Genomic DNA, 14,065 nt, shown 5'->3' with positions numbered 1-14,065 from the left:
AGAGATAATGTGGGACTACTTACGACCTCCTAATTAGGAGGTACTAAGAGCTTCTGTGTTAATCAGGAGCAGGTACCATGTATTAATCTGAATACTAAAACACAGTCTACAATAAAAAATAGTGGGAACGCCCTTTTTTAATGCAGCATTAGTTTTGGGCTTGCCATGCATTAAAATTCTGTGTTATAGTACATTAAGCCCGTAACTTAGGAGGGAATTAATCAAGGGGCGCTATATTAAGGCATGATAAACGCTAATACACCCATTATATTTCAATGGCATCTTAGTGTTTAGCATACAATGCACTCATTAATGCATGCGATAATCAGTTAGAGCCTCTTGATGAATTCCCCCCCTTAACGTTCTTTAGTACAATGTTTCTCAACTCGGTCCTGGAGTATCCTCTTGCCAGTCAGGTTTTCAGGATATCTACAATGAATATGCATAAACTTGATTTGCATACACTGCCTCCATTATATGCAAATTTCTTTCATATATATTCATTGTGGATATCTTGAAAACCTGAATGGCAAGGATTGAGTTGAGACCCACTGCTTTAGTAGAAGGGCCCCTGAGTTTTTATCTTGGATTTCACTGAGTCTAGCCTCAGACCTATATGTATATCTATGGTTGCTTGCCCATTGCTGAATACAGTGAAGAAGCTTGGTCAGAATTGGGGGTGTTTAGCACCCAGTAGCTCCTATGGATTTATTTTTGATGTTTATGACAAATTCTTCTACTTTTTAAAAGGATACTTCAGATGTATTGTGTGTGCCTAGCCTATGTCGTTAATCAATTAGTAAGATCGTGAAATAAAAGGGAAATACAACTAAAACAAAACAGATGTAGATTGGTTTCAGTTTTTATAAGTGATTAAATCCAATATATAGAGTATGGCTAAAGAACTTGTGAATGACAAGATGATTAGATTTCAGTCTTCTTAAACTTGGGCAAAGAGGAATACAGACTTCAAAATTTATATTCCTATCTATAATGTATGTGTCTTGTGAAGAAAGTGATGTTGGGACACAAATAGGGGCATAATCAAAAAACTAAAATGTCCCAAAACCGCCTATGTCGGGATTTGGATGATCTAATCATCAGGACGTCCAAGTGCTGATAATCAAAAACGTTTTCCTGGATGTCTAGTGAGACATTTTGTCCACTGTATGTTCAGAGTTCAAGGGGGCATACTAAGAAGCATGGTATGGGCGGGCTTTGTATGTGCCATACTTGGACATCTTGTAGGGATGATCAAACCTTTCCCAAGATATCCTGGATGGAACTTAGACATTTTGGGCTAAACCACTTTTAGAAATTTCTAAGTGCCAAAAATGTACCCAAACTGCCAGATGACCACTGGAGGGATTAAGTAATGACTCCACACACCAAAACTGATATGGAGTATATGGTGAGATGTATATTTGGCACCCTTTATGTGAAGTTCACAGCAGTGCCCTCTAAAATACTTCACTGCTCTGTTGACATATCTATTTGGCCAGTCCATTAGAATGCTGACTGATGAGGGCATGTACGTTATGGGCATGTGGTCTAAGGGTGGGTCTAGCTATCATATATATTCCTTCAGTGACTCCTCCCATGCTTAAATTATGTTGATTTGGATATTTCTAACTTGGACATTTTTGTAGTTGAAAATAGCGAATAAAGTTAGGCATCCTGGTGGTCTAGACGTTTTGGCTGCCAAGATGTCCAAATAGATGATTTTTGAAAGAAAAAAAAAAAAGGATGTTTCTGGCTTCCAAATTTGGACATTTAGCGAGAAACATCTAAGTTGGACTTAGATGCTCTTTTTGAAAATATCCCTCAAAGTCTTTCTCAGTACTACAGTACTTACTGTTCTCCTCTACTGTGTTCCTGAAGTGTGAATAGGAACAAAAAAAGAACAAACAGATGGCGAATCATTAGATCTCTCTGTCTCTTTTTCAAGTTTATTTAGAATTTTGAGGGCATTGAAATCACCTATCACAGAAGCTAAGATTTTGGGCTTTCTCATTTATGTCACTCATATTAGAGTTCAATGATAAGGAGACAAAAGGCATGAATTCTAAGAAAGAATGATAAAGAGAATAAAGATATTAGCAATCTTACCAAAGAAATACTTTATATCTGAAAGCATTTTTTGGCCTACCAGTTTTCTCCTGTTGCTTTTGGCTTCCACAGTCCAATTCAACTGAGAATGGGATCAGGGACCATGAAATTTCTCATCTGTCTTAGATCCCATACCAAGTCACCTACTCCTGTAACTGCAGCAACAATACTTAGTTAGGGGGCTGTGTATCAGAGTGCCTTTTAGAATTCTGCAATCATATGTGTAAGCCCATAATTCACTAGTTTTTGCCTTTGATCTATGACCAGGCCATCACCTGGGGACTGTGAATGCTCTCTTCTGCAGCATCTTCCACTCATGCAGACCTGGGAAGCATGGACCTGACTTAAGAATTAAATCCAGTGACTCCATCTTGCAGTGCAGACTACTGCCAGAGTCATATTTATAAGGCTCTCAAAACAGAAGATTTCACAGATTAACCTACAAAAGGAAGCCAGATTCTAAATTAGCTCTTCCCTTGCTCTTGAAGTGGAAAAACTTTTGATAGGAACAGCAAAGTCTTGTGAAAAGAAAAGTACAGCAATGTATATTAGCCAAGTAATACTGGTCCATTTCTTTCTGTTTGGTATGTTTTCAAGGTTTACGTATTCCCATTCTAAAACATGGTCAAAAATAAAATAGCATATTGCATTTTATATAAAGGAATGTCTAGAATTGTATTTCTGTCAGTCATTATACTACGCCACTGGAGGGTTCTTAGTTTTAAGGCAGTAATTTTATATAAGGCTGCAAGGTATTTGTTCTTTCCAACAGAATGCTCTTAATAGTCACGCCATTTCTTGCCTTTCAAATGCACAGTGCATGGTTTCTGACTTGAAGGCAGGTGTGTCTCAGAACTCAGACCCCTTTATAGAAATCTCAATCTCTCAGCTCTCTCTTTTTTGCCTCTTGATATGTACTTTTTTTGCCTCTTGATATGGCACCGCTCAGCCAAACATCCCTATCTACCTTAAGAGAAAATTCTCAACAGAAGAAGAAATAATATTCCAGCCAGAATTCAGGAGCTAGTTGAAAAGCGACCATCACCTGCTGGGAGATAGAGAATACTGAAGATACAGGGAGCGTGCCAACCAATAGGAGCACCTGTTAATTAGTTCTCTAACTCCACCTGCTGGTAGATGTGTGCTATCTCACTAGTCTCTGGATTCATCTGCTGCTGTTGCTAAGGAAGGGGACGTTCCCATGGGAGGGGCATGAATGGGTATTACAGAATATCGTGGATGAGTGCCCAACTTACACGTCAGGATTTCAACCTGGTTTCAGTTGGCATACATCCTTGATGTGGAACTCAGTGGCTGACTCTAGTCTATAAGATGTGCTCATCCAGGAGGCCTCTTTACAGAATAGCACTTGACCCTATTTGCTGAATTTTGGCCTAACTGCTTAGTACACTTTAGTAAAAGGACCCCTTAATACTCATGATTCATTTTCAAATGTTTTCACTTTAAAATATTGTCCTAACTTTTTTCTTTCTCGATTTCTAAAAATGTGAATTATTTGAGGGTTTTTTTTTCAGGCGCCTAAATACTTTATCAGTTTTTTGAGTTCTAAGGAAATAGAGCTGGAAAAAAGAAAGGGGGACGGGAAACATTATAAGATAAAGAACATCTTATCTTAGCTACAGGTGGTATATGTATTCTATTGTAGATGCTGCATGCAAGTTGTATTCCATTTGGTTAGAATTATATGTTTGTTTTATGTTCAGTTTGTTTCATTTCTGCGTCACATGTTTTTGTCATGGAATAACAACAATTTGGTTTTCTCAAGTGCCTGCAATCTCAAAGACACCATACAAACATAGCACCTTAGAAACAGACATGCAGGGCCATCTCGAATGAGAAAGGCTGTGTTGCTTTTCCAGGGCTAGAAGCTGCCCAATTTCTTTTGGAAGGAGAGAGTGGTTGGGTATACTGAGGCACAGAGAGGTAAGGAAACTTTGCCCCACATGGGCCACTAGCTAAGCCTGAAATTCTGGCTTGCAGTCGAGTCCATGCTCTAGCAGCTAAACCACAGCAATTTCATAGTGAATTCACAGCTAGAATTATTAGCATGTACTAACACCATTAACTTGCATTATTAGTAACTGTCTCACTGCATAACATGGGACCTGTGATAACATGCTAACATGGAAGAGAAGATTAGTAACACTAGCTGTGAGATAAGAGAAATCATCCCATTTCTTAGTTCATGAGAGCTCTTCATATTTTACCCATTATACTGCAGTGATCATAGTGAGGAAGGTCATGGGTTACCTCAAAAGGTTACATAGTGTGAGACTATGCTAATAAAAAATATAGGTTCCAGGGCTCTCCTCCCTTTTTCCTCTAACCCTATTTTGTTTGGGTCTGCCAAAAGGTCAGGCAACAAATGTGATAAATGAATCCAAGACATTAAGCACTCGATGCCCAGTTTAACCTGTGCTGTTAGTGCAGAGCCATGTTAATGGGCTTTTGTGGTATTTTCAGTTAATGCGAGATAAACTGGGCATTTACTGTTTTCTTGTGCTGGGGGCGTGGCATGGGCAGAGTGTGGATGAATTTAGTAGTTAATGTGCTGCACTTAATGTGTGCTGACAGCATAATGCAGAGTTAAAATAGGGCCCCTTCCCTTACAGCCTCCTAAATAGGAGGTGCTAAGTGCTTCTGTGTTAATCGGGAACAGGTACCACATGTTAGCTACAGAGCTAGAGTCAGTCACAGGAGGGCAACGAATATAGAATTGGATAAACTTAAGTAGTTTAACTGGGACATTGGGGCTGATGCTTTTCCCTGGGATCTTTCATGTCTACAGAGCAAGAAGGTATATGTGCCAAGAAATATAGTAAAGTCAACATGAAAAAAAAAAAGAAAAAAGACTTTTCTTTAATTATTGTAAGAAATAGGTCTCCGTTTATTTAAATAAATAAGCGTCAGCTACTGAATTTCACCTTCTGTATCAATTTTGCATAGCTGACTTTTTTCTACCAAATCTAACAGCCAACGTACTTGCTGCTTTCTAAATCCCCCTTTTACAAAGCTGTGGTAGCGGCTGCCGCGTGGAAACCGCTCCAATGCTCATTAAATCCCTATGGGCATCAGAGTGATTATCGCTGCAGCAGTCACTACCATGCCTTTGTAAAAGGGAGCCCTAATTGGGTTATGTGGGAGTGAGAGCAGGAAAAGATTCTGAAGAGGACACTGACTATAAGTTAAGACCATGAAAAATTCTAACACAGACATTTTTCCAGCAGATAAATTTGAAGACCAACATGATAAGGAGATTGCTCCTTCCAAAATAAAATAATTGTATTTATAAGACATAGATATACCAGTTATTTTTCAATTTCTGGATTTATGGGGTTTTAATGTTAAGCTTAGAGCACCAATTTTAATCATTCAAACTAATGCTAAAGTACTGCCAGACAGAAAAATTACAGAACTATGCAACACCGAGGGCATCCAATAGTAGGAACACACTATAGGATTACTTACGGTATATCTTGACCATGCAATGACACTTGATATCAAAATTTCTTTGGAAACTGAAGAGGGACCAAAAAGCCAAAGAGCTTTCAAGACAATTAAATCAGAAAAGTTCTGAAATTCTGGAAAGGCAGTTTACTAGAAACAGGTATAAATAACACTGCCTGGTCTTACAGGACAACCACCACTTTCTAGTACCAGAAGTGTGCTATGCAGCTCTCAGGTTATGACTTTATACACTGGATACCATTGGGTCCTATATACTTGCTCTGCATTTTGTCCTCCTTTTCCACTGTGGGAAATTAGTAAAGCTGATACTGAAGGACATGACAAACAAGAAGAGATAGTAGTTTTGTTATTAGGAGGGCTCTAGGTGATTGTGGCTTCTGTTTTCCTGGAGTCACTAAATGAAAGCCTTTCAGCATTAGAGCTGCTCCCTGAATGATCAAGGCTCCCTAAAGATCTTTCCTATCTTGAGTATGTGGACGACAAATAATCCAGCATCAGATAATATTCACTGTTCTTATCATATTCAGCATTATAATTTTGATTTTTACTTATTTTTTAAACTACAATCAAAACAGTCTAGAAGCAGTAAACTTATGATTTGTAATCTAACAATATTTTTTGTAATTATCTGTCCTATGAGATCTATGATCTTTTGGGGGTATAGGTATCAATGTGGGTACTGTCAAGATACGTTATTTTACCAATAACTTGCTAATTTAAGCATATGTTCTATTTTATTGACTGATACCTATAGTAGTTACTATTACTGTAATTAGGGTTAACAGTAAAATAATATGTCAAAAACAGGAGTCCACTTTGATACCTTCCCTCCTTAACATAAAAGCTTAAAATTATAATGTGTCAAAGTTAGTTTTTTCTTTCCTATTTTTAAATGGAGTTCTTTTCATTACTTTGATTGAATTATGTCGTTAACCATTTTGATCCTATTTGGCTAATTGAGCGGTATATAAATATTTTTCATAAACAGTAGAAGATTAACTATCTGCCTAGATCCAGACTATCCTTGAATATAGTGATGCTTGCTAGCTTTAACATATAAAAGGCAAACAGGAATCGCTATTCAATTTTTTAAAGCAGACAAATGTTTCAAAGAAGTTATCTTAAATCGCAGTGAATAGCAGCTTTGGGCAATACTGCTTCTAGAGGTTACTATTTCCTTCTGAAGAATCATTTGTTTTTGATGAAGAGCATAAATTGTAGGTCAGTATATTTTTCGTGACATAGAATGGGAAATATGAATATACAATCATATTTACCCTAACCCAAGAAGGTAAATTATTGCTTTTTCCAAGAGCAATAATCATATACATATTAAGCCATTGGATGCTGATTTACAAATAAAGGGGCCCTTTTAATAAAGCTTAATATCCGCTAATGGAATTAGCACACAATAAATGTTGCACGTTCTATTTTATACCTAAGAGCCACTTAGGTCCATATTCTATAAACAGCTTAACTTAGATGCCCGTAGGAATCCTACCAGCACTTAAGTCCAAAACGCCATTTAAAAGCAGGCATTAAACAAAATTAAAGGCAAAATGGTGCTGGAATCACTCCTCCAGAGGTTCTTTATGACACCTAATGCCACTGTAGGTGTGGCTAATGCCTTTGTAGGTGCAATTCATGTAGATGGTAGGAGCTAGAAATGTAGGCCTTAAAAACCCTGGCCTACATTTCCAGGACCTACCTATCCCAAAGTTGCGATTCTGTAAATGGTGCCATCAGGTGACTGATATGCAATCGGCAGCTGCTTTTAAGGTGGCCACCAACAATGGTGCCGTTTAGAGATTTAGCACATGCAAATGTCTGTTAGCATGCGCTAAACTTTAGTAAAAAGGCCCCACAATTACTGTGTGTTTCTGTTTCATGTGCTAATGCTGCACATCAGTAACTCTAGCTAATACCGTATTTCCCTGAAAATAAGACATACCTCGAAAATAAGCCCTAGCATGATTTTGGGGGTAGGTCTTAATATAAGCCCTAGTTACGAAGAAGAGTGACTCGGCCCCCTCCAACCTGTGCGTGTTGCGGAAGTTGGCTCCGCTGCTGATAGGGAGCAGGAAAAGCAATGACAGCAGCTGTATGAAAGTTTCCCTGTGGCTGTTGAATGTCCCTCCAACCTGCATTTTGTCCCAGTTGTCTCCACTACCGACAGGGAGCAGAACAAGCAATTTTATCAGTTGCTTACAGCAGCTGCAGCATGGCCTGAAACTGGGGCTCCTGGTGGCTGCCTCAGGGTCCTAGAGTCCATTTGCTCTCATTCAGTCTCTGTCTCAGTCAGTCTTGCTCTCAGTCTCTTTCTCAGTCTTGCTCTCAATCTTAGTTAATCTTGCTCTCAGTCTGTCTCTGTCCTAGTCAGTCTTGCTCTCAGTCAGTCTCTTTCGCAGTCTTGCTCTCAGTCTTAGTTAATCTTGCTCTCAGTCTGTCTCTGTCCTAGTCAGTCTTGCTCTCAGTCAGTCTCAGTCTCAGCCATCTCTACTGCAGCACCTTCAGGTATAGGGCACCAGTGAAAAATAAGACATCACCGAAAATAAGCCCTAGAATGTTTTTTGGGACCAAAAATTAATATGACAGTGTCTTATTTTCAGGGAAACACGGTAGGTAGGCAGTTGGCTGCAAGTTCATTTATATGTCCAGAAGACAGATGTGTATCTTGGCCAAGAATATATATATATATATATAGGTGTTTCTGAAATCATTTAATTTTATTTAAACAGTTCATCCGGAAGATGAGAGAGAACTACTAATTGGTCTTTTACTCATTTCTTCTATATCTCACTTTTCAAAAAATTTGATTTCAGCCACAAGTGATGCAAAGTGTTATAAAGGTTGGCAGAGCAGATTATATAATACAAGAGGCACGTTTCCTAATAGTTCAAATAATGAGTGTCTTCTTGGTGAAAATGAATTAATATTTGTTTTAAATGGACTTCAAATATTCTTCAACACTTTTCCCAAATGTAATTAAAAAAACCCCCAAAACAACTATGGGGTTGATTGATATAAAAGTCATTTATCTGATAAATTATTAATTTTCAAATTTGGGACTCATTGGTTTAAAAGACAACTTAATTTGAGGTTAAATTTTTATCAGTTAAATGTAGGTGGGGAAAGAACTGTCTTGAAGATGAGTAAAAATGTTAACTAGGCAGCTTTATCCAGGTGGAGCTGTCCAGTTAAATCAGACTGCATATACAGAAGGTCAATGTTAACCAGATATTGTCAAGTAATGTCTTTTAAATGACAAACATGCATTCATTGCCCTTAATACAGTATTTTTAGGGTAATGTAAGTAACAGTTCACTTCCAGTTTGATATACCACTGTTAGATATATCTGATGCAGAGGTTAAACAATGAAATGGAAAGAATGCAAATGCAGGCAAAGCACCTGATTATTCCACAACTGAATAACGGAGCTTCCATTTAACCTCCCATCGGTGCCATTTCTGGAAAGATAATGCTAGATTTTGAGTCTCATGGCAGCTTTACCAACAGCAGTACAATTGAGATGGTAGTGGAATTTCAGCACCATTCTAAAATTAGGCACGGATGGGGCAGAAACAGCCAGGGATTGCTTTTCTCTTATCATTAGCCACCAAGAAAATTCCTGGCAGGAGCCAGAGTGGGGTGTTCATGTTAGGTAGGGTCAGGAGGTAGGGGACTCACGTTTAGTGGTTTAGGAAGTAAGGTGTTCATATTTTTATTTTGGGGAGGGGAGGGGAGGGGATGGGGCTCAATGCACTGGTAACTTTAAAAGAGTTTTGGCCCAACTTTCAGACCATCGTCTCTATAATGCTGCAACCAGGTACACATGATGTTTCTGGCTGCAGCAATGTGAAATGAAATTGACTGACCGAGTTAATAACCTACAGTACAGCAACTTTTACCACAGTTTAGTATTTACTGCCTTAAATGGATAGCTTTGTGAATATCCATAAGACAACTGTACTAGCCAACTTAACCGGTTATCTTTAACCAGTTATAGCATTACTGAATATTGAACTCTGTAAGCCCAGCACCTTCCCTATTCCAGTACAGAAGTTTATAAGTTATATGTTAAAGATAAGGAATGGTGAGATGAAAAGGTATGCATTAAAGCTTCCTTAGGATTGTGGTTGACCAAGGTCATATTGTGGACCTACCAAGGTCATATTCTGTTCTACAAGTCAATGAAATCCAACTTACGACAATTTTCTTAAAAATTATTCTGCCCTTCATTTGCTCAATTTTGACATTTTTGCGGTTGTTAGGAGGTTCTTTTCATAACTGCTAACATAACGAGCCTCTATACTAAAGTGCATTCATACAAGATTAAGGGGCATAGTTATCAATGTGGACTACCATTAAGACATGTTATTTTACTACTAACTCGTGCTGTTTTAGAAAGGTCCTATTTTACACAAAGAGACCTGAGGGTCCTTTTACTAAGGCACACTAGCCGATTTAGCACGCACTAAATGTTAACGCGTCCATTATATTCTACGGATGCGTCAGCGTTTAAAACGCGCTAAATCGCCTTGCACACCTTAGTAAAAGAGGGGGCTAGTTACTAATAACTTGGGACTAACAATAAAATAACACAGCTTAATAGTAACCCATGTTGATAACCTCAACCCTTAATGCATGTAATTAGGGATTTTCAGGGTAAAAAGGCAAATCCAACTTCATAAAGACTTTCTCCTACTGAGATGTTTTATATTGTAGTTCTTACAGTACAACAATTTCTACTAGCTGTTCAATATTACAACATGGTTTTGATTAGTCCTCTTCTCTAGGTTATATTCAGTGGCAAGAATGTGCATTTTCAGACATCGCACATTAGTCTATAACACTAATTAACAGGAAAAAATTCTGGATGAATAGCAAAATAGAGTACTTGCTAAATACTCAGCAGATTTTCTGAATTAAAAAAATTTGAAGGACATGGATTTTCTATTCTGGATGTACATTAATGGTTTGCAGAATCTTTCCTAACTAAATTTCTTCACTCATTGAAAACCAAACAATTTATCCTTCTTTTATATCTGAGTTTATCTGACTGGCACCCATAGTGTTAACATATGGATTAGTTATATTAGTACAGGTATATTACATATCTAAGTGGGAGTAGCTGAGTTCTTTCATGACTTCAGATAGGAAATCACAAACCATAACTCCTTCATACTTACAGGAGGATAAGGCTAGCAGAGTTTATGATTTTCAAGTAAGGAAAAATATTTTGCATCTACATATTTAAAATGGATCAAGGATCAGTGGAGAAGTTCTCAAGCAGTTTTACTGGAAGACTGCTGATAAGGAGAGGGGAGAAGAAAATGGCAAAGGGAGAGCATTCACAGCAAATCAGAAAATTAATAAATATCTATATGTTCAAGACTTGTTACAGTGGACATCATTAAACTGGAATGTGAGGACAGGGAGAACAATTTAAGACTGGAAGGATGACTTGGATCTCAATGCAACAATAGATCCTTTCTCATTTAGTACAAATTACAACATTTAATTACTTAGAACCACAATAAGAGAATGGGCATGAGTGCAATTTTTAATCTTATAAAACAGCTTATAGAAATCCAGCATTTCGATTATGGGCCACATTTTGCTAGGGTATGTGTTATAAACTGGATATCATTTCTCAAGAATTCAATGCATTCCCTTCCCCTCTAAATTCTGCTTATGAAATACCTTGTCTTGATTTTTTATGCTGAAAATGCAATAAGCCACTTCTAGGGTTGAGCTCAGAATTTCTTCACACCATGACTTAGCAGATCTGGAATGTGCATCAAAAGATTGTTTGTTCGCACATCCTATGGTGGCTTATTGCTTACGTGTCCAGTGTCCAACGAAAAATAAAGGAAAATGCATGCATTTAAATTTTTATTCTTACTAAAAGACCTCTGGCACTCTCCTATTTACGAGAACAAAATAGTTATAAAGGAAGTATACTGCAAAGTCTTTAAAAGGCCTCATCCACTTTCTCATGGGGTAAAAGCATTAGAAGACAATAGATTAAAGATGGAACAACAAAAGGAAATATCTTGGTAAAGTTAAAAATAAAAGCTATAAAATGTACTGAATAACAGTCACAGAAAATAAAAATCAATATACTAAAGCAGCAGTTCAAAGAACAGCAGAGATGGCAATGCCTTGTGTGCATCACCCATAATACATCACACATCAACTAAAAAAAAAAAAAAATGAAAGGAGAGAAACTGAGAAACATCCTTCCTCTCTTAAAAATAAACTCTGAAATCACATTTTTTTCTGAATGGAAGCAGGTTTTGCTAATCTTAACAGTCTTAACAAAACAAACAAACAAAAAAAAAACAAGAAAGAGTAGAATTTATTAGTGGCAGTGTGAGTTAAACAAAGAAAATATTACTGTACTTGGAACAATCTCAGTTTTTTTTCTGCTTCTTTTTCTTTTTTTTAAACAAATACTGTTTCAAATATTCAAATATATTCTTTTAATCTAATGTTTCATGTGTTAATGTCACAATTGCCCCTCTATAAAATTTTAGATTAAAATACTTCAAACACTCATTTTTGTCAATTTCACCCCTACCCCCATCAATCACCCTTCTCTATTTTCATCCACAAATGTACAAACCTAATGCAGCAATTTCATTTTAGGATTTCAAATACTTTTTGCAATATTGTGGGGAAAAATCAATTTAAAATGCTCTCCTGTACCTATAACAGTAGGTGTAAATTATGGATGCGCTGATTTCATTAATCTTTCTTGTTTGTGTGTTCCATAAATGTCCCTCTCCTTGATTGTGCCGAGGTCTTCTGCTCAACGTAGACAACGAATAAATACATAGGTCATTCCTGATGCCATTCTTTTATTTCCCTGTGTTTTTCTGTCTTCTCTTGAAAGCAAAGGAAAGGGAGGGAAGGAACTATGAGAAAAGAGATAGGGGAGCAAAGGATGAAGAAGAACCAAGGGGAGAGGGACCCTTGGTTCTCCTTTACACATCCAACTAAAACTCCACCCCATCTAAGTCACACTCACTTTCCCAAATCCTCACCAAACCTTATGTGAAACGGAAAAATGATGTGAATCCCAGCATACGGCAGTGATTTAGTTTAAGCCAGATGTGAGATTCCAAAGTTGCTTTTTTTTTTTTTTTGTTAACTGGATACTGTGAAGTCCAAGCGGTCAAATTTGTGAAAATGTCCATCAAAAACACTGCAAGCGGTGTAATTAGAGACAGTAGGCCTTTTTCAATATTCATTATATTATTTTCTTTTTTTTCGTAGTGCTCTACGTAAATGAAAAATGTTTTTTATTTTTTTGTCATTTTTTAACAATTTTTAAAATTTGTAGTTTTTTTTTGTAAAGAAGGGTTGTATTTAGAGGCCAGTAGCTCAAGATCCAACCAGTGGATCCCTTGAAGCACTACCAAGCCTTAAGGCCACCATCCAAGGGAGGCTGGGAAAAATATATATACTTACCCAGCCTCCAGAAATGTAATGTACCAGCAGGCAATACAGTTCTTCATGTAGTATAAAACAAAACAAAAAAAGAAACAAAATATTTCTTAAATCTAGTGCCATAGCTTTTTTTGTTTGTTCATAAGAAAGAAAGATACTTATCCGTCTGACACATGCATCCTCATGTGGTCGTTGAACTGCTCGATTTGGTCAAACTTAGCTGGACAGACGGAGCAGACGTAAGTGGTCCCTTCAGTACAGGTGACCACTGCGTTGGTGGGGCCAGCTCTGGTGCCAGTGCTGCTGGGGCCTGTGGCTGGACTGTTAGCAGTGCCATTGCTGGTGCTGTGCAGAGCTACATGTCTTTCCAGCAGGGTTTTGTGAGAGAACTTCTTCTTACAGATATAGCATTCATAGGACTTCTCTCCCCGATGCAGGCGCATATGCACATTGAGGGAACTCTTCTGGGTGAAGCGCTTGTTGCAGATGCTGCACTGGTAAGCCCTCACGCCTGTGTGTGTCACCATGTGTTTAATTAGGTAATCCTTCAAGGAGAAAGAACGCCAGCAGATGCTGCACTGATGTGGTTTCTCACCTGTCCATTATTAGAGAGAAAAAAAAGCAAAAACAAAATTAAACTGAATGACAGAACATGCAAGTAATGCAGATGGAATGTACAATGGTAGAACCAACTATTGATATTTTGTAACTTGGAAATTCCAACAGCTCCATAAGAAACATTGGCTAATAGGGATTCAACTACAGTACTAGGAAGCCAATAGTCAGATGATTTGTCCGGGTAGCTTTAAGAGTTGCCTGGAAAACATGTCTAGTTAAGGAAAAGTGATGCTGAGGGTATTCAAGTGGCATGGCTTTAATTTTGCCAGAGAGAACAGATATTCAGCATGATCTGGTTAAACTTATCCAGATAACTTTGGCCATACATAAGGAAGGCTTAAAGTTATCTCGATTCCTTTATATTCAGACTGGGAATATTCAGTGATGGGATTT

General features: G+C 37.6%; 1 protein-coding gene across 17 annotated transcripts in view; it reads right to left on the bottom strand.

Moving 5' to 3' along the window:
• Nucleotides 1–11,942: 11,942 nt before the first annotated feature.
• Nucleotides 11,943–14,065, bottom strand: part of ZBTB20 (zinc finger and BTB domain containing 20) — a 1,614,058-nt gene continuing 1,611,935 nt past the window's right edge. For all 17 annotated transcript variants that reach the window (XM_033940835.1, XM_033940838.1, XM_033940833.1 and 14 more), the window contains one exon: nt 11,943–13,649. In XM_033940835.1, the coding sequence (XP_033796726.1) occupies nt 13,213–13,649 (437 nt within the window). In that variant the 3' untranslated portion in view covers nt 11,943–13,212. The remainder of the gene's footprint in view (nt 13,650–14,065) is intronic.

The sequence above is a fragment of the Geotrypetes seraphini genome, chromosome 4, assembly GCF_902459505.1.
Source record: "Geotrypetes seraphini chromosome 4, aGeoSer1.1, whole genome shotgun sequence".
In the NCBI taxonomy this organism is placed as follows: Eukaryota; Metazoa; Chordata; class Amphibia; order Gymnophiona; family Dermophiidae; genus Geotrypetes; species Geotrypetes seraphini.
Note: the sequence above shows the minus strand (reverse complement) of the source record. Positions and strands in the feature narration are given on the sequence as shown.